Source organism: Megalops cyprinoides, chromosome 2, assembly GCF_013368585.1.
Source record: "Megalops cyprinoides isolate fMegCyp1 chromosome 2, fMegCyp1.pri, whole genome shotgun sequence".
NCBI classification, from domain to species: Eukaryota; Metazoa; Chordata; class Actinopteri; order Elopiformes; family Megalopidae; genus Megalops; species Megalops cyprinoides.
The window spans coordinates 55065274-55087415 of record NC_050584.1 but is presented as its reverse complement, the minus strand read 5'-3'; the positions used below and the strand labels follow the sequence as shown (position 1 = coordinate 55087415).

At 42.4% G+C, this 22142-nt stretch overlaps 1 protein-coding gene across 2 annotated transcripts in view; it reads right to left on the bottom strand.

Annotated features, from left to right (window-relative positions):
• The window catches only part of nr5a2 (nuclear receptor subfamily 5, group A, member 2), a 51211-nt gene that overhangs the window by 4823 nt on the left and 24246 nt on the right, over positions 1 to 22142 (bottom strand). For both annotated transcript variants that reach the window (XM_036521296.1, XM_036521297.1), the window contains exons 6-7: positions 17546 to 17665; positions 13399 to 13546 (exon numbers count right to left, since the gene is read on the bottom strand). In XM_036521296.1, the coding sequence (XP_036377189.1) occupies positions 13399 to 13546; positions 17546 to 17665 (268 nt within the window). The remainder of the gene's footprint in view (positions 1 to 13398; positions 13547 to 17545; positions 17666 to 22142) is intronic.

The window sequence follows — 22142 nt, the reverse complement described above, 5'->3', positions numbered from 1 at the left end:
GTCTGACTTCACAAAAATAGTGCTAAAGAATCCACTTTGTGTTCTATGCATGCTACAGTATGTCCTGTTGATATCATATGAATACTGCATTGAGCGCTTTCATTTTTCAGAGACCCGAAGAACTTGCTAGGGACCCACCTCTTTTTAAAGCTTTATGTTAGAAATCTTTTCAAAATTGCCTTTCTCCTCAGAGCTGTCTACCTCCTCATTTCCACAGTTCCCACGTGGGTTGTATCCTTGAGTTTTCACTTATAGACATAAAATGGGGAAATCTGAAGTAGGTAGTTCTTAACATTTAATATGGTCTTTGAAGGCTTACACAGAAGAGCATGAGCAATCTGAATGCCACGGTGCCACAGCAAAGTGTGGAGCACTTTACTGAGGGCCACACTGGAACGACTGAGCCCAGCTGCATTCTGATCTCTCATAAAGATACAGAACTCTCTGTCTACGCTCAAAAACGGAACAGGTGTCTGCCAGGCAGCTACGTGAACAACGGTTCTGCTGATATGACCTGGAATAGCACCTATTCCTCGACACACTTTTCATTTTGTGTCAGAGGCGGCGGTTTTCAGGTTAACGTTACATCGCATGCGTATGACCCGCGTGTTCGTAATGCATGTAAATTACTCGCACCCGTTGCATTCATTTTTTTGAGGAGTCTCGCGGCCCCCACCACACTGTGAGATTTGATTGTGATGAGCCAGCGGGGACAGGCTTTGCCAGTGTGTCAGAATAAAGCATGAAGGCTTAATTTACTCACCTAGTCAACCTGGACCAGTGGGCAAAGTGCCTAGCTGCTATGAAAAAGAATTAAACAGGATCATCCAGTTGGGGATATATTAAGTCAAATTTAAGCTCCAGTTGTTGTGCTAAGCAGGTAGTGGAGTCAGCCCAGTTGCCCAAGGACAGGTCTGCTCGTTCAGCAATTCGAATGAAGGGGAAAAGTGCCTTAGGTATGATGAAATAAACAAGAGAAGCTCAGACAAACCCTTCTTGTTACAAATACTGGCTGAGAGGCACTCGCTGTCCTCCAGAGGTGAGGGAAATATATTTACATCTATTTATTCTTTTGTGGGTAACGCCGGCGTTATTAAGAGCTATGAGCCCTGCAACGATGAGCAGAGTAGTATATCACCATGAATAATCGCTACAAAAGCCCTCGTAATAGCCTATCCTTTTGGCACAAATCTATCTGTCTGAAGAGGAGTAGCAACAAATATACTGTATATGTGTACTCATCTGCATGAGTGTCTGTCTCTGTCTCTCCTTTTCTCTCTATGCTATTTTTCAAAATGACTCCGCACTTGCCGCTTTCTCAAACCGGGGTTAAATGAAAACATTCCATAGATAACAATGATTTTACTCTTAAAAATGTGTGTCACGGCACGTCAGCTCAAGGGGGGATATGCCACCAGCAACGTGTTTGTGATTTGTGACCTTGTGATCAGTGACTGGTTCAAAGTTTCTCACCCCTGGTCTTGTTATCCAGCACAGTTTTTTTTTTCTCAGCCAGTGACAGATAACCCTGTCAGAAAACGAACAACAGTCCGTTATAAGGTACGCTGGGACATTTGAGGCCAGGAGATGAAGAGGTGTGTGGATCCCCAGGTCTAGGGCTAACCGTGCGACGCCGAGCTGCTCTGTTGCAGACACACAGAGACCGTGACAAAACAAAGAGAAAGCTGACCCGGCTCTGTAAGAACAGGAGCTGTGGGGTTCGCACCGAAAACTAACAGGCCCCTTAGGCAGATACTAACGCCTTTCAATGCCTCCATCTCTGAGGGCCTGGTATTCTCCAGAGCACATGCTCTCTCACCTTTTAATGCTGTCAGAATTCAATGGGCTGTTTCATTAACCCGCTCACACGCAGCTCTCACCCCATTCGGGAGGACAGGGGCCCAGGAGAAGGAATCAAACACAGACCGGACACATTTAGAGGGCTCTAATTGAAATAAAGAATGGTATTTTGAAAACAGGGATTTTCTGCACAGACTGCTGGCAAGGTAGTACCATCTTGAAAAAAAGAAACTAAAACTGTTTAATGAACTGAGAAATTCTGTAGAGAACATGACTTGTACCACAGAACATAGCAAATGTAAAATCACAGCAAATAAAAACAATTCAACATTAATTAAAAGGCTTAAGGAACCCATTACATTTTATTCATTATTTAAAGAGTTTTTGCTTTAAGGCAGCTGCCTGTTCTTAAAAAGGTGAAGCAAGTATTTTAGGAAAAGGGCTGAAATCTTTGAAGAAGCGACCCAAAGACCAACTGCAACAGAACCAATGATAAGTCTTTGCATTTCTTTTCCTAATGTGCACTGTTTTATACCAATCATTTGTGTGTGTGTATGAGTGCTTGCATGTGTTTGGGCCTGTGTGTGTGTGTGTGTGTGTGTGTGTGTGTGTGTACACTCAGTCCCATCTCTGCGCTCGAGGGTGTATGTGTGTGCGTGTGTGTGTGTGTGTGTGTGTGTGTGTGTGTGTGTGTGTGTGTGTGTGTGAACAAGAGAGAGCAGGAGGCATGTCGAGAGTCTTGTTTATGATAAAGTGACAGAAAATCATTCAGGGGTCAAGTATCCCCTCTTCTCTTAAAATCCTAGAGCAGCAGAAATCCCGCCTGTGGTCGAACGCACACACCTAATGAGGTCATTAAAGCCAAGTTCCCATCAATATGTTTTTTCTTTCTTTTTTGACAAATTTGAATTAATAATTCAACAGAGAGCCTGGGGATGTATATTTTCTGTATGAAGGACAGTTAATCCATAGTGTAATTTTTTCTATACATATTCAAGTTCCTTTTTTCTTTCTCTTTCTCTCCTGGCGATGGACAGCATAGTGCTGACTAAAGAAACAGATGTCATTTGCATATCTTTCTTCAGGGCTGATGTCACAATGAAGCTTTTTTTGGTTGTGTTTAATTTAAGTGGCAACATCATCTGCAACACTGTCACTCTACCTTCAGGGTAATGGGGCATGACAGGTTTGTGACTCTGCACATGCTGCCCCTCACAGACAGGCTACTTTCCACCAAAGCGCTTGTTCTGATCTGCTTACAGTAAGGCTCCACTAGCGAAGGGGAGACTGAATACTGTGTGTAATTTATTGAGAAAAATGCAATCCGTTGGCTTTATGTAAAACAGATTTCTTCCTCTGTTTGCATTTCATTGATTTTGTCGGAGGATGCAACGACGGAGAAAAGTGCAATTCTCTGATGCTGGCAGAAATTGCCGCCTTAATGCAGCCGTTTGACTATGACAAATGAAAAAGGCCCTCTTCGTACGCAATGAGGCTCTCGCTTTGAGGAAATGTTTCAATCAACGTTGCATTATTGTCCTCTCTCGGACTGTAAAAAGTACACAATGCTTCCCCCGGCGCCTGCACGCTCTCGCTGTTGTCACAACATTAGGTATTTCTTCCAGAAATGAGTGCTTGCAGTGACACGTGCCATAGAAAACACAAGTCCACCTTCCAGATGGCCATCTATAACATTGCATCGTGGCAATCTCCCCGATTCAAGTCTCGGAAATCACACCTCTGCCAACTGCCCTGTGTGTGCAGCTTCTTGACGGAGCAATCGTGGCCATCTCTGACCTACACCAGATTTCAGCTTGTTTCCACAACTGCTGAGGGTGACCGCAACAATTCCGCCCTTTTAGACTGAATGCAGCAGCCCTCCGTCAGAGGAGGAATAATGGCTGTAGGCCATATTGTTTGCTAAATCTGTCGCTGGACTGCGGCACGCTCCTGGCTTTGTGTGGTGTTTACAGCAGTTGCTGCTGCGTGCGGGTTTATGTTACAGTACAGCGTAATGACCAGGGGAGTGATGGAGAGGCGTGTTTTCAGCGGAAAGACAGTCCAGGCATCGCTGGACATTGTTGCTTTAAATACACAACACTTGTTTTTCTCCCGGGTGGGGTCAGAGGACAAGAGACATGAGCAGAGCACCTGTTGGATCTTCAGCGGTTTGAGTTCTCAATCAGTCTCCAGTTTCAACGCCCGGTTCTCTGTCAAGACCCCAGAGTTACAATACACAGGGGCCACACAAGGAAATGGAGGTACACTGATACAGACATAATTAGCATAGCTAATATTTATCGAACGATCAATTTCACCCCCCCGGTAATGAGATCTACAGTGAAGTGCAAAATGTCGCACATTCCCTTTAAATCACCCCGTACAATGTAAATGACTCCTTGAAAGATGTCAGCTATAGCAGATGGTGTCTTTCACACAGTGTTTCCAAAAAAGCCTCATGAAAGCCTTTGAACTTCATCTCCAAAAGTCTGGAGGTCTCTCTCCTTGTTTGCACTGTTTGGGGCTACGCCTTTGAGGAGGGAGGGATGTATTTCATGTGTGCTTGACCCATGCAACACTAGCTGTTTCGCAGGAGAGCGCGGCCTGCCTCCATTGTCCATTTTCTCCTTCTGCAGCCCGGGACAGGTTTATAGATGGCCACAGCGCAGAAATCTCTCCATGGGATCAATACAGAAATGACAGGTTTTTTATGTTGAGGTTGTGTAACTCCTTATCTGTGTTTGTGTGCCATGTTTAAATAAGCCAGGCAGCGGACTGATCAATAGACATCCCTGTCGCGGCTGTAGCGGCTTCCACTTTCTGATCATTCATATTGCCATTCGCTTGGGACATGAGCTTTACCGTAGGGACTGAGAGGGCCAGGTAGTTTCTACATTCCCTGAGGTGCTCTGCCTTTAATTGGTACAGAATATCACGACACATATCAATATTTCACCGACGGTACAACAGCGTTTTCCAGACATTATACAGTATATAATAAAAATCTCAAGCCTTTACTACAGGGACGTCAGCCATGTACACAAACTGCTCTGAACTGCCATGTACACGTCCACCATGTACACAAACACCAACAGTACTCATGCAAATCTAATGCTGTTTAATCTGTTGATTTAAATAAAACAGGGGGAGGTCTGTTTAGCCAACCAACAGAGCTGTTCTTATCCATCTTTGAGGTTTTCTGTATAGTGCACTGGTGCTTATAAGATATTTTCTTCAAATAAATCATTTTCATTTGTTTCATCATGGACAAGTGCAGCATTGTTGGCTTTTATGGATAGTAAGAACTGTACACATTTTGCTGACAGAATGTAAAATAAAAAGAGACCTAAATAAGCTAAAAAATACTGCAATAAAAGCAATATTTTTACATTAATATATGTTAAAAAATAACATGTACTTTTATTTAAGATTTGATGCTTTAGGAAAGTTAGTCCACACCTCTTTCAAGAAAGGAAAAAAAAAAAAAAATTTTGAGAAGCCAAACAAAATGCACACTCATACAGATGACTGATATTTCCAGTGCAGGTATCACTTAGGAGACACCTGACACGCCAGCTAACCACTGTTGTATGTTCTGGCCTCTCCTGGACTGCTAAGTACCTGGGGTACAGGCAATGTACACGTTATGCACCCAGTAATAAAAGTTGACCATTGATTTTCTGTAGCCGCTTGTAACTGTTAATGTTGATACATCAATAGCCAAAGGAAAGCACAGAGCTTAATAGGAGTCTGAGAATGTGGAAATACGAGGGTGGAGGGGGGGGGTGGGGGTTGGGCAACACTAAATCATGGGATCCATCCCAGGAATCGATACGACAGTAAGCGCAAGTGTCCCTCTGCTTTCCTAATGTTTTATAATAAACTGACAGCATGTAATAAGGCGAGGGCAGAGAGGGGGAGCCGAGCCCTCCAAGCACCAACATCTATACCCCCCATCCCTTAAATCATACCATGGAGGAAGGGTCTTTTTTCTTTTTACAGAAAAGTTTAGAGAACGCCATTCACTTAAAGTTCGCTAGCTTTGTCAGGTAGTCCTGGTTTTGTGCTGTTGAAAAATTGATGGTATCTAAGCATTTTTCAAGAATGAAAAAAAATGGATTAACAAGACTTGCTGGGGCTAAGTCTATACTTGACAGCCATGTCATGTCAGTTGCAAGTTAAACTGGTGCCATTGGTGAGGTCTTTTAGCAGACTGACAAAACTTATGTACTGCATAGTTCTGTTAAAGGTACAGCCATATGGAATGCGCACGGAAAACAATTTTATAACAGTTCTTTTTTAAATGTAACGATTTACATATCCAATTAAATCTATTTCTTATGTTCAATTCTTCTAATTGTTTCAGATATGCTGAAAGTACAACCGTTAATTTAACTATTACTGACACAACAATATACATTGGACTGAACAACAAAATGCACTTTTCTTTAAAAATGTTACTTTTTGCTCAGTACAGAATTAAAATGTAGCCTTTTCGTCATAAATATTTAGTTCTTAAGTTCTTAACCAATCCTATTTCATTTTATGAAAGACAATATTTTCAGATGCTGTTCCTTAATGTGAGTCTCGGATACTGACGAATGCCAGTATCCAAAACAAATGAGCATCTTTTAGTTCAATAAACATAATTTGAACTCTAGGAGCTGTGCGATCCAATAACATTTGTACATGTTTGATAGATGAAGCACCCCCCTTATGCAAACCTGAATTGATTGCTTTAGAAGCAGCAACTTTATAATTAGCTCATTTTCACATAAAATCAGGTCTTTTTATTTACAAACTTGCATCAGTCAATATTTCCAAAGAAATGAAATCCTGTGATTGATATTCAGTAAAAATATGAGAACAGTTGTCACTTAATGAAAATGTTGCTGGAAATTATTGTTGATTTAATTTATACATGTACTTGTCAGCTATAATGATCAACTGTGTGTAACTTGCACACATTTACATACTTTAAATATTTTAATATATATTACAAGGCACTGTGTACTGTACCTCATTAAAAATGATTTTTCAGATTAATGGAATGCTCTGTCATTTGTAATTTGTGTTCGACAAAAACCTCCTGAACACAAATCAATTTATTCTTTCATTTATTTATTAATTTTCCTGTGGAGTATAGAATATTGAAGCACTAAAATGTATTGCATTGTGGTGTGAAATTCTGATATTGAGAAAACCCTACTTCATACTCCTTTTTCTTGTTATTGATGAAACATCTAGAGGATCTCTGAATCACGGAATTACAGAAATGTTATCCTGAAGAAGATAATGAATGTTGTCATTTAAATCCTAAATCTTTACAGCCTAGTACAATTTGTACCACACTGTTGGTGAATAAAAGTCCAAGTTGGCAGTTAATATGGTCCAAATAACTTATTTACAGGATGACATCTAAGAGCAAGAGCACATTAATAAAATATCAAGAGTCAAGAAAAAATGTACATATTGTAGGCAATACGTTGAATAATATGAGGTAAATTAGTATATATGATGTATGGAGTGTTGCAATATGAGAGCCACGGAATGGGTGGATTTTATTATATAAACCTGATGTCCTCATGTGAGGCAAGAAGGAATGAGGTCAAAGGTAAAATGCTGCAATTCAGCAAGACTCAGGTTTAATCACAACAGCCTGCCGTGGTGCTTGATAATAAGGCTGTTCTTGGAGATCTGGAGCTTTTAAAGCTTGATAAAGTCTGAAAGCCTGTTAGGATCTCATTAAAGAAACCAGCTTTGAAAGCGGGTTGCTCAGAATGTCTTCAGGTTGCTTTAGATTTCTGCCAACCCAAGATATTAAATCATACTTCCCTATCAGGCTCGTTCTCTGCCTTTCCATCAGGACATCCTTCACCTGAGCTGGACGAATATCAGACCACTCCGACTGATTATGGATTTGTGTGCGTCTGCATTATGTGTGTCCCTAGGAAAGGTTTTACAGATATTAATAAATTTAGATTTATGTATTTATGTATGGTGCCATCACACACATGTATATGCGCACTGATTTCTCTCATATGCCATGCACAGCTGGAAGTCCACTGTCTCATTAACCTTTAAAGATGCACATTCATTACTATACGTACCCCTTATTGCATATACAGAATAATGTAGCTTGACATAGTAAATTGAAAATGACAGGTAATGAATAGATTGAGACACATTTTGCACAGACTTTATCCTGATAAATGGGAGCAGTGTATTAGGTGCCACATACTATAGGTCAGATTGGAAACCGGGAACACAGGAGGATGTTATGTCTGATATTAACTGATCCCAGCTCAGAGTCATCACAGCTTTACTCACCCCTATTTTTGTCTTTCTGTGATTTAATTTCTGCAAGTTCCCGGGGCTGTCTGGCTTTAGGCTGACCCTCAGCCCCCCCCCCCCCCCCTTCTCCCACGTCGCCCCCTTGCCCGTCATCCTGCTTTATACACGTATTGATTGGGCCGAAGCGCACAAACTTCCAAATGACTTACTGCCCGTCACTGACAAACTGCTTGGCTCACTAGAAAAACCTTCCCCTATTATCTTGCATTTAATTAAGACATAGCTGCAGTTTTATGCACCATTATTTGCCCCGGCCGGGTCTCAGAGGCGTAAATATTGAACCGTCGCAGCGTCTGAATGTTAATCAATCCAGACCGAATTCCAAACGATTTCATACATTTTCAGGAAATGAATATTTGCCTGTATTATTCTCAGCTGCTTGCATTACTTAGCTCTAGTGCGCATGATAGGGATAAGTGCATTGATTCTGACAAGTGAAATAAGGCATGCCTTCTTCATTAAGGGTCTCCCTATCTGGGAATGTGAGTTTTGGTTTTGGTTGGGGGGGTTGGGGGCGGTGGTGGAGGAACGAAAAATACCTTTTTTAAATGGAATCAACACGTTTCCCAGTTTGTTGTTTCAGCAGATTGGCAGGTGACCCCGTCGTGCCAGGCCAGGGACTTCAGAGGGCGAGGAGAACACGCTTATGAGAAAACACCGCTCATTCTCTGGAAGGGTGGCGGCTGACACCAACAGCCCAACTAATCACCTCACAGCCAAATTAAGATCCGTCAGGGGCATGCTGAGGTTTGCAGATCTGTCCCCTTTTACCCATCGTTTACGGGCTAGAGAAAGGCAAGCAGATGCACAAACCAAACTGCGCTATTACTTTTCCTTTTAATTCACATCAACACACCCGCAGTCTACATAAGTTTTAACACCTGTGGCAGGGTTACAAAGGCCGTTTGAGATGAACGGAATACAAGCTGTGTTTTAACAGGAATCAAAGTTCCACTGAAGAAAAACAAATAAAAAGAAAAAAGGAAGTATGAAAATATCCCATATAGTCTGAATGAATTTATTTCTTGCCATTTTCTGCCTGGACCAGTGAAAGCAGAGGTGAGGTTATTTAGTACTCTGCCCACAAATCTTCTCTCCATCGGGAACACTTATGACAGAGGCCTGGCTTTCTTCTGCTTACTTGTTTCTGACAAGTCATGACGGTACTGCTTTACTTACAATTACAGATGACAAGTCTTGACCTTAGCTATGGGGTTACATCAAGTTCCCCAGCCTGTATTTTTAACCTCCTTCCCCTGCATCTGGCACACACACACACACACACACACATACATGCGCATGTGCTCGCACACACACACATACACACAAACGCGAATGCATGCATTAACACACACATGCATGCGTATACACACACACACACACATACGCGCGCGCACACTCACAGAGACAAATTTGTACACACCCACCCACAGATCACCCCTGGAGGAGTGAATCACACATTTAACCAACCAAACAGCAAACCATTATCTCTCTCTCACAGAAACACAAACACATACACACACACACACACACACACATCTACACAATAACATGCCTTCATGAGACACTCAAATATCAGTCACGCATCCACAGACACAGAGAAAGAGCTTTCCTTGCGTCATGTGAAGCAAGGACACATCCTCTTGCATAACATGGAACAGGGACAATGTGAAGGGCTGACATGATGGCAGTGCCAGACGGTTGGGAAGAAGGACACAGACTGTCAAACTAGCTGCGCACCTACGTGTCCCAGAGTCAGAAGGCCTCACAGATCACCCACATTCCTCAGGCATACCGTGGAACAACAGGAGGGGGAATCGATACTGCTTGTGTCATTATTTACCCATTGATAAAGGCTTCAGCTTGAGGGAGTGAGAACATTTGTTTCCCCCACAGAGACTGACTAGGGGAGGGAGAGGTGCCAGGCAACACACTCACTGTCCTGAAATCCCTGAAACCCGCCAAGACAAGTGACTTCTCCCGGGTCAACTGATGTCTCTTCTCCTCTTTATCGACACTTGGCTTTAACAAAGAGCCCCTTGGTGGCCGACGCTGATGGATCGTGGCAGCTCTCATCGGCTGATAGAGAACACTACGTTAGAGCCGTGCGGGCAGGATAGCACGTCAGGCCAGGGAAATGTGCCTTTGATTTCCTTTAAAAGGCCTCATTTATAAAGCTCAGGAATGAGGAAGGACTGTGGGTGCGTGTAGGTGAATGGGGATTTATGTGGGACGGTGGGCCCGCAGTTGACCTTGCAGGTGTGAGAACTGACGCAGGAGGTGAAGTGGATGCCTGGGTTGCCTGTTTCAGCGTGGCCTTGAGCTGACCGGCACTTTCACGTCACATTGATTTTGGGGGTCTGAATTATCAGAATATTGCTGGCACCTATTGCTCTCAAACAAAAAAAATGGTGTGAAATGCACAGAAAAACAACAGCGGCTTAACCTGAGCAGATGAGTACACAACTTTAGCAGGTATGCTGTGGCGTATTCATGCTTGAGTGTGAACATTCATACTCTCTTTGTTTAACACCACTGACTATGGTATCCTAAACATCCTAAAAAAACCCCGGTGTAAAAGATCTAACACCTTGGTGTACATGCTTGTGTGAGTTACAAAACCCCTTCTTATACCTTGCAGGCACTTAGAGCATTTACCTGGCAGACAGGGTAACTTTACCTTAAGTTTAACTTAATACAATTTAAATTTGTAAGTTTAAGCTGAAAGACACTGATAAAGACATATCTTAAATTAAACTTAACTTAAATTTGAAAGTTTAAGCTTTTTTACTGTTTACCATCATTACAGTGTCTTTTTGTTTTGTTGTAATAAACACATATTGTACATACTATCTTTAATCATGCCTATAAAGTAGCATGATTTACAGATGCAGTATTAACTTCATTCATTTCGCATTATAAAAGATACAACTAAAAGTATGCTATTCATATGCATACTCTACACCTCAGAGTGTGCAGAATTAAACGCATATGCAGTTACAGAGAGCTCTATGGAAATTAGTGCAACACTTTCCTGAAAGGTAATGAAAATATCAAATGCAGGAAGGCTAAATGCTGGTATGCTGCTCTTATTAAAGTGTAATTAAATCAATACTGGATATAGTATATTAAAATCCTATTTTGTACTGGAGATGAAAAGCCTACTCAACATTATGCCAATGGCACATACAAAGATAAAGACATGATTCTGCCAACTATTGATGTATAATTGAGCTGAATAAATGTCTTAAAATAAGATACATTACTATACATGAATATTCCCAGATAAGATACCATGCAGGAGACCTATCGTTACAGTTAAAGGCATCAGTGAACATTAGTGCAAAGGTAACTCTAACATTACCCAGTCCAGGTTGGTTAGCACTCTGGGCTCTGTTTGCGAAAGTTCAAGGGGTAGGATTAGCCTCTGATGAGACTAAAATTTACCAGGTATTACATGAACTCATTTTAGGTATTATCTCATTTACGTATTATATATTATCTAATACGCACAGCTGAGGGGACAAAACTTACTCACACCAGAGAGATGTGTTAAAACTGTCAGACTCCTAGGTAATTGCTGAAAATGGACTCCTTTTTCTGTCTGATTTGACCAGCCTACACTCAATGAGAGAAGTGGAGTTAGAAGGTACCTTTATTATATTGACACCATCTTTAACTGCATCAGATCTGAAGAGAGCTCCTTCACAGAGAACGCTTTATGTATTCATCAAGCGGAGCGCAGTGTTTTCATGCTTCATTTCATTAACCTATTATTAATTGGCTCCTCAGTTGGACCGATGAATGAAGGCAGAACCAGGGCTCCTCAGGTGAGGCTAATATTAATCAGCGCGGGCCTAATCTCCCGTCTTAGCGTTTCCCGCTCAGACGTGCTGAGCGACTTCAGTGGCTGGGGCCTGCGCATCGCCGCAGGCTATACACATCCCTCAGGTGAGCCTTTCATTATAGATGATGTTTCCGAGAAATAATTTAGATAATCAACGCCCGCCCCAAAAACAAAATAACACGAGCGCTAATCCCGCCAGATCGCCCGAGCACAGGCCGGCCTACTCAGGAAAAGTGCTTTGTTAGGACTTGGCTCCTTTGTTTAATCTGCGGTGGAAGAAGATGGTTCTCCTGCCCGGATAAAACAGGATGTGTGTCTCTCGGCGCTCAGACAATGAGATTTTTAAACTCAGCCGTTCTCCAGCTTTACCGCATGGTCAATATGATTGTTGTGAAGCAAATATTGCGAAGGGCAAAACCATGAGCTGTTCCGTCTCTGAGCTCAGATCAAATGAAAAGGCGCAACAGAGATTATATGATGGTAACAAACAAGCCAGATTGTTAAAATTCAGGAACTCTCATGGATGCATTATGAATTCAAACAACTTTTTGAAAGCTGAAAACTAATGCAGGGCTTTGCTGATCAGGTTACCTTGACATCCACAATTTAAGAGTAACGCTGCAGAAGTCAGGAATTCCATAAACTAAATGTTTGCCTTAATGGCAATAGCAGAGATCATAGTCACATGCAGGATATTCGTCTTCTGGGCCTGCTGAAGGTGTCTGTGGGTGACTTGCACGGAGACCTGCAGACCTATAGGCTCTCACTGAAGACAGACTGACCAGACCTGCTTTTTCTTTTATACTCATTCAAAATGATCTTCCTGGCTGGTTGATACTTTTCCCTGACACGAGATAAGGGGTTAAACACTTTGGTTGTCATTTTTAACACTGACTGACTGACACCGGAAGGCACTGCCTGGTGTGTGGATTGGGCCAGCTGTGGGTAAAATAAAACAGCATCTAATGGAGGCGCATTCATCCGTAGGGAAGTTGCTTTCTTCTCGTTTTTGCCTGCAGCTTGTGCCATTGGCTATGTTAAACTGCTGAACATGAGTGAACCTGGAGCCTGACATTCTAGTTTAGCTTTCATGACATACACTGGAGATACATGAGATACATATGGATGAACTGCCATCACGTTACAGTGCGATGACAATGAAAGTGCGATCACTTTACAGCGTCTTAAAGAAGCAATTCAGTGGTCTTTTAGGATGCACCTTTCAAAGTCTGAATATGAGAGTGAAACTGTTGCAAACAACTACGGTGTTGTCTTTTTTATCAGCGAGAAGTAGCGGTTAGTGTCTCCTGGCAGATTCCAAGGCCCGCTGCTGACCTTGGGAGAGGCTCTGAATGTAATTCTGCGAAAGAGAGGCACCCCCCCCCACCCCAACTTACCCAGGCTGAAGAGAACCAGGAACTTGAGGCAGACAAACTCCCTCTGGTCGAACTGCAAGGAACGCAGCTTCCCCACCAGTTCCTGTGCGTGGCTCATGAGGTTGTTCAGAGTGGCTCCGGCTTGGGAGGCAATTACAGCGTAATCCACCTAAACAAGAGGGAGAACACAGCACATCGCTATCTGTTGTAATGCATCCACACACCTCCTAAACGGATCTCACAGGGCCTCTACCGTTCACTCCCCCTCTGTCTTACCCCACATTGCACCAGTTACAAACTGTGGGGGAACTTGCAGTCACAAATAGTTGGGATTAGCCCTTGGTACTACTTAAAGATAGCACTTGCTTCTTGTCATGCTGAAATCTATATGCATGTCCATTGCATGGTTAGTGTCAGATTTAGATACAAACTGTTTCACAAGTATAAGGACTGTCCTGGATCTAGAGAATTTGATCTGCACACAAAATCACATTTAAAGCCTGGTGTTGGAATACTAAGGGTGGAACATAAGCTTCTGGCGATCTTGATAACTATTAAGAAAGTTGCACATTAGTCTATGTCAATATTCATTATTACGTATTTAATTATAGTTGCATTGCGTGCAGTTTTAGACAAAACTCACTCCTCAGGACTTTCACATGTTAATTCCACTTCATTGCATTAAATACAGTTTAAGTTTGCCATATATTTGCTGGATTAGACATTTAAAAAGAGTCTTTGTGTTCTTGGCATAGGTGGTGCCTGAATAAGTGCTTCCACAGCTTTACAAGGCCCAGCAGGTGGATCTAGCGACAGGTTGGAAAACCTCCAACTCATTTATGTCCTTCCAAATAAAGAGGTGTTTACTATTAAGCGCTCTATTCGTAATGTAACTGAAACTAAACAAAATTCTGAGGGAAGTACCACTAATGTGAAAAATTATTCAGGATTATTCCAGTCAAGTCCTTGTCTCTACTCTGGGTATCCTCTTGGTTTATTGCTGGCATTGTGCAATACAGCTGCCGTTACTAAAAGAAATTCTTCTTTTGGAGTTCAAATTTTAGCGGATCTTATGCTTCCCCATTGAACAGCATCGCTTCATGTGTTTGCTGGACATCCCAAACTCACAGTGAGCACGCAGTTGTAGCATTTGCGTATTGCAAACAAGCAAACAAACAAACACAATTTCACTGTAAAAATAAACTAGTGACAACGCTCATTTCTGCCTTCAACTCAGTATGGCAGACGCGTTCTCCGCCCGCTCAGTGCAGCAGCCCGTCCCTGAGTCTCCTGCTGTAGTCTCCTGCTAAAACCGTCCGGCACACCACACTGTATATCTTATCTGCGCAGCAGGGAGAGGGAACGAGGGCGAAAGTAGCATGATAATCAAGATCAAATAAACACAGGCTTTGCGTTTACCCTTCCCCTGCTTCTGGACACTGGTGCTGGCCGCCAGGCGGGGGTGGGGGGTAGGAGGGATGTGCACGGGCCCCTGGGGGTCTCACGCAGGCCCCGTGGCCCACAGCTACTCTTTCAGGTGCACTTAATATCTGCAGCAACAGCAAATTTGACTGGGAGGCAAGTCCTTAGCTGCCACTCACTGTAAGCAGGCCATATTAAATTTTTATATTTATTGACAATTCATTACCATAATTGACTGCACTAGGGTTTCTGGAAGAAGGTAGACGGCTGCCTCCTAAGCACAGGAAGGGGTCCCCAGAGCAGGATTTGCAATTAAAAACGAGGCAGATTGGAATTTATTTATTGTGTAAATATGATGAGTAGAATTTTTTAGCTTGAGCTGGAGGATTCCAGATGCACACCGGCTTTTTTTTTCCCCTTCTCCCTCCCTCTCCCTTTTTTTTAAGGCAGTAAAAAATTATGAGTCAGTGAAAAGCAGACCCCCCAAAGGTGTCAATCAATTTACATAAAATCAACTGTGCATGAAATAACTTCAATGAAAAATCGGGTTTGGGTTGCCTCGTCTTGCCTTATAGTCTCACCTGCAATAAAACATCTAATGCAGAAAGAGGACAACAAACGCTTTTGTCACAAATATTTCAAACGTTCTTGATGGAAAATGGTGAATATGTGTAATGAAATGATCTTAAAAGTAGAATTACAGTGTCTCTTAGTAGAAGATAAAGTCTTCAAGCATTCATGTGTCATTTCAACTACTCCTCCATTTAAATGGGGAGGTTTAACTAATTAAAATGTGTGTAAACGTATTTTATGAGGAGTGTTACTCTGATCTGACCTCTCTGAGCTTTGTGTTTTTCACGATTTGACAAAAACTTATAGATACTAATTGAATCCATATATATGAGCCATAAGCGATATAAAATATACTGAAGTAGAAGTTGCTCTCAAAGTGAACTGAGCATTTGTGAAACCATGCTCTAGCGCACTCAACTACGAAATATATGCAGTGTTCTATTAAAAAAGATGTTAATAAAAAAACAACAAATTGTGCAATTGTGTTTTGTCTGTGTATCACTTGGTTAGATTGCTCAGAAGGTCAGATAAGTGAAACTGGTTAGCACTGAGGAGGCGGTCTGAAGACTCTTGTTCCAGGCCATGAGGGGGATGGGGGGGGGGGTCGGGGTCTGCTGCTGGCGTACTTGAAAGCTGGCCACCCGGTGTCGTGTGTTGCTCCATTCCTAAACTAATCCGCCTTGGTGAGCGGATCCGCACCCCCCCTGTGAGGCGGCCAGACGTGCGGCGTCACAAAAAGAGGCTTGCGCACACGCGGCATCTCCCTGACCAAGCGCTTCCTGGGAATCTCATAATATTTACACATGCGAGCGCAGGGGGAAACCATGGGCGCATCTCTGGTGTTACCCGATAGGGCCGATCCTCCACCGGTATGCCATAAAGGCTGGAAAACCCGTAAGCAGCCACATCATATCCTAATTAATTACACTGGTGTTCCGTAAACAGCCCTGCTGCTTTTTTTTGTGGGCCTGGCAGCGCTGGTTCAGTGGTGGGTTAGGCGGCTTGTTGCGGGTGTAAGGTGGCTGTCACTACTTGCCCGGTGGAGAATAATGGGAGATAATGAACACTTTGAGTCTGCCCCCTTGTTCCCACAGGCCCCTCAACACCAGCTGTTCATTAAACAAAATATGCAAACCAGGTCTGGCCCTGCTTCCCCCCACCACGCCGCTCTCAGCCCCCCTCCCCCCCCCCCCCCTTTCTAATCAAACGCAGACTTGGAGTGACGGAGGAAGGGGACGCTGCATTGGGCGGCTGCGGCCTCGTCCACCACACGCCAGGGGAGAGCGAGAGGACGACCATCACAGCAATTTGGGGACCTCGGTGTCTCTCGCCATGCCAACAATGTCGGTATCAACATCCCCTCACTGTCATCCTTAGATGAACCTGCTCTCGCGCTCTCTCTCTCCCCCCTCCCTCCCTCTCCCTCTCTCTCTGAATAATACTGTCAGAGGAGGGATGATTAAGGAGCACATTAATACATACAAACGACATGGCGAACCTGTCTGTTTAAGACACTCTACTGAAATGCATAACCCTGAATCTTTTGTTATCATCCCTAAGAAACTCTGTGATATATGTCCCACTATCATGGCTGTTTAGGAAATCCATCTCTCTGTTACCAAATCATACAATGCAGGTCTGTGCCCATTCCCTGCATTTAGTTCACTGGCACAAAATTTGGTGAATAGCATGTTTTGAAAGGCAGCATCACTAATTAAAACCTCAGCCTTCTCTGTCAGTGCTCAGCAGCATATTCACAACTGGCTATTTAAACTTCTAGGAACGTAGCGCAATAAAAAGATTGACTAAAGAATTAAAGGTCCTTCAGTGATGAGCGCGTTGGGCTGGGCCTAAGGCATCAAGCCAGCAAACGAGGGGGGTCCTCTGAGCCTGGGAGGGTAAATCATATACTTTTTATTGCCCTGAATGTTGCATGCTTAATTCACCGCTTTATTTATTCTCATGGAGTCTTGATAAAAAATGCATAATTGATTATTCTGGTCACATTAAGTTATACCTATAAGTGTAATCTATTTTTAATGGAGTAGTGACTGCATGGGCCGTGCAGTCGATAGCGCTTTAAAGCATGCTGATCCACATGCTGAGTGACTGATGAGATCTTGTGGGAGGCTAGGAGTGGAGCAGTGTGTGTGTGCGTGGTCAGGTGACTTACCTGCTGGCCAGTAACGAGAAGGATGGAGCCTTCTTTTGCGTGCACCACTTGTCGGAAAATGTGATCAAGAATTAAGAGTTCGCTCCAGCAGTTCTGAAGGAGCTTCATTTGGTCATCAACCTGCCGTGAAAAGGGAAAAGAAAAGAAAAGAAAAGAAAAGAAAAAGGAGAAAGAAAAAAAATCCTCTATTAGTAATGTGTGTGTTCCCATGTGTCTTTCTCAGAGGGAGAGTCTCATATGATTGCAATTAACTCATTACACAGAATGTTTTCAAAGCAGGCTGAAGTGTGAAATTACAGTATCATTTGGTCGATTGATTTTTTTAAAAAAAAGAAAGTATTCTGCTGGTCTGGGAATTTGAATGTTATGAGAAAAAATAAACTGAATATAACTGTATAGATCTGGATCAAAGAGTTAACTTCTACAAAATAACCAGTTTCAGACCTTCAGTCATCAAAATTTTAAAAAGAAAAGACTTTTTGTAACTTCATGTTTTATGTGATCCATACATTTGAAATTTCTGTAATCACACTATCATTTTTCATCTTAGCCCAACTCTCTCTTAACAAAGCAAGTTATATCACCCCGTGTATGACAATGACTTGTGGCTTTGTCTGTAAGATAAGTGTACAACACGTTTGACGTGCATGGATATTTTCCAGTGCATTGGCGTTGATGTGTTGTGTTGTTTTATGAAAGCATTCTTTCAGAGCCTCTCAAAATCAGTGCCATTTTGAGCTTTGTGCATGACTGACTCATATCTGATCGCTCAGTCTGTTTATTGCGTTCATTTGGACAGCCAGCAAAGCTAAGTCACATTCGTTCTCACAGTCCAGCAGTGTTGTGAAAGGTTCACCTGCTGTACAAGTACACCGGTAAGGTATTGATCCAGTTCATGGAAGCCAGACGACGGCCTGGGACTTTTCTCATGTGAAAATAAGACACATGTCCCACCGCACTGGAAAATCAGAGGACAAAACCCTCCATTTGTCAGTGTAACTAATTTATCTGTTTGCCGAATGACAAAGCGCTGTGAAATCATTCATTATTTACAATGATTAAGTTGCAAATTATCAGCAAAAACTTCTCTCTCCCATGCCAGGGGAGAGACAGAGACAGAGAAAGAGAGAGACAGAGAGAGACAGAGAGAGAGAGAGAGAGAGCGAGAGAGAGAGAGATGGGGGAAGCGCGGAAGTTGGAGGGCCAGGAGTCAGACCCTACAGTGAACAACACCACCATTGTCATCCGTGCTGTTTCTCACCTCACTGTGTTAATGATTACGCAGTGTATCCAGAGCCAGAAAAGGGACATTGAGAGGGAAGAACACGGAAAAGCGAATTATTTCACTCACTTTTCCCCAATAAACATCTTTCTGTTGATGCTGTTATCTCACATCGAGCGGACTGAACAGAAAAAAATAAACTGACCTCTTTTTAAAGACATATTCTGCATGGTCTAAAAGAGGTTCCAGATTGGCAGTCTGTAGTGCAAAGCACAAACAACTCACAGGCTCAGTTGTAAAAATTTCTGCAAACAATACCAAAAAGCCAACGACTTTCTACATAAGGCAAATCATTACCTTGAACAAGGCTGGCTTTCACTTGTAATTTGCACTTTTCATACTTCTTTATTGCATTGATTGTTTTGGCAGAGGACATTCTGTTTAATCAATGCACAGTCAAAACATGGATGGTTTGGCTTCTTTGGTCTAGGCAGAATGTAACAGTGCAAATAGCTTTGTCTTTATCTACTCTACTTTTTTTCCTTGCACAGAATCATATCAAAAGAAGACAGTCGCCAACCTACATACTTTGTTTAATAAACCATAGGTAGTCAGTAACATATCATAATTTCAGGGCACCCAACATGTAAGCAAAAGTACAACAGTATTCCTTTAAGACAATAAAGGTCAGGTCAACACACTTGATTTTGACCTGCACCATCATGGTATCAGAAATGACCTATGATAAATCGACCTGCACATTTTTATGACTTTTTGCTTAAGAATATTGGATGTCAACTTTTCATTCTTCCCTTAGAATATGAATTAACATCTCTGGAGAAATGCACCCTCAAGCTGCTGGTTCACAGTTGCTATTTATCAACATAGTAATGTCTATCATGCTAATTGCTGTTGAAGTAATGGAGAAGATGACACAGACTCCAAAAAAATGTAATTTTACACCCCAATGAACTCTCAACCAGCAAATGTACCAAAGGCAACTGTTTTCAGCTGTGTATTTCTTTTAAAAAATTGAAGCAAATCTGACCTTTACAATGGTTTCTGACATTGGGCACATTTGATTCTTTGGGTTGCAGCTCGAGGCACTAGACAGATGCAAAATGCAGGTCATTAAAACCCATCGCAGAAGCTTGACACCCCCGCTGTTTTAGAATGCAAAAACTCATCCCCCATATTGCGGCGCCCCAGCCGCCGACGACCCACTCCGAGAGCAAAGGCGAAGACATGCCCAGCCTTCAAAGCCTCATGTCAGCGGGCCAGGATTCGGGGACGGGCGCGAATCAAAGGCCCGTCCTTCACGCCAGTCACAGCCCGCACCGTGGGCCGTCGTCAAAAAGGGACAAGGGTGCCACGAAGAGGGAGAGATCCTGCCCGACTGATGAGGGTTTCGGAGACAGGCGAGTGGAGGGGGACAGAGAGATGGAGCTGACCTTTTAAGTGCAGCTGACGCTTGCGTTTCCCTTTCGAGCCCTGTTTCTGCATGCTGTCACCCGGGTCGTGCCAAGCAGGGCTTTTATCACAGAAATGAGCTTTCCTCTGAGCCACAAGCTCCTCTCATCACCGAGAGGGTAGGAGACACAGGGATATGCATTGGAATAACAAAACGATACACCCTTGTTGTTTTTCGAGACAAAGTTAAAGGTAACTTGTTTTTACTTCATTCAAACTACAAAGCCTGACGCATAGTTTATAGCTCTATTCATGGAACAGATAAGGGATAATGGAAAAATTATAAACAAGAAAAGGCAGATTCTTATAGCTCAATATAAAATGGAGGTTGTTATATTGTCCTTCACTTCATTGTACAAAGGTCAAAGCAGAGGTTGTTAAAACTATATAGGAAGTAGAAAAGTCCATGAAGGAGGGCTTTGTTAATGTTTACCATAAAATTTAAAGAAACATGTAAGTGCAAAAACAGAAATCCCTTCATTCTGATGGGCAGTGGACTGCCGGTGATTCTGGGGAGATGTCAGCTGATCCTGTTGCTCTAAGAACCAGACACCCCGCGTGCAACCCCACAGTCAATCCAGAATGCCTTGCACTCAGCTGACCACACATCAGAAGCAGAGGCCACAGCTTAGCCAGTGCGAGACTTCAGACAGTCAGATGTCACTGCTGACTCCTGAAAGGCATTTGGGATATCTCAGATACATCAAATAGCTGTGCAGGTCTCATTTACTATAAGACTATTTTCAATGTGTGCTGTTCAATGTTTTAAATCATGACAGCTGTTTACAGGGATCTTGTTTCAATGCTTATCGTGAAATGCATATATCATGCAATAAAGCAATATGACACCTTTACAGCCATTCAAATATGACATATCAATAAACAGATCAATCGCCCTGCACACCTCTTCTGTACCGAACTGCTGCCCAGTTGTTACTGAAGCAATCTGTGTTGTTTGCAGAAATGTTAGAAGAAATTGACAAGAACGAAATAAATACACACAATAAAATAAATATTCTCCATAAATTAATAGAAATTGAGATCAAATGGTTTCTTATCAGCACCCAGAAGTAATATTTATTCATTATCTCCTGCTACGAGAAGCAGCTTCTAATGGTCTAGAGTCCAAATTTGAAATGTGCCACACAATCTTTTGCTTTTATTGGTAGATTGCCACAAGCATTGTTAAGCGATCTCAATAACTCTGCATAATGAGGGTACACAGCTGGATCTATTTTTAATAAGAAGTTTCATTTTTGATGTGCCTTAATGAACAGATTAATGGATCTCTTTCACTGCTTCTTAATGACCTGAATGAAAAGAATATTTACCCCCAAAAAGCACCATGAGTTCATCTCCAAATGACACTTGCATAAAAGCGTGCCATTTTTAACATGTTTTGCAACACAAAAATCAGTGTCAGGTCGCAAAACAAATAGCAAACTTGAATTACACTTCAATGGATTCTCAAATAATCTTTGACCAGGGCTAAACTAAAACTTCATCCTTTGCTACAACATCAAATATTCTTTGTATGTTTGAATACATATGAATTCACCTTTCACTGCTCTGAAAATAATACAAGCTACTCTCCACAGTTAGTATTTGACTAGTACATTTTTCCTTTGACCAAATTCGCTCCAGTGCCAGGATCTGTAAGTTTGAACGTGCATGAAAAGAACAAAAACCCACTTCAGGAAATTGTGCTGTGCTGCACATTTAGGTAATTATGACTGTTTTTTATTTCTGGTGGTGAATGGAAGGGTTTCCATTACACTGGTGTTAAAGGCGTGCATTAGATGAGAACGTGCTGCATTGTCAGTTCTAATTCCAAGGATATGATGCACTGCTGGCCTGATGTGCCAAGCTATGCACCCTCTCCTTGCACCCCCCACTTCCGTACAA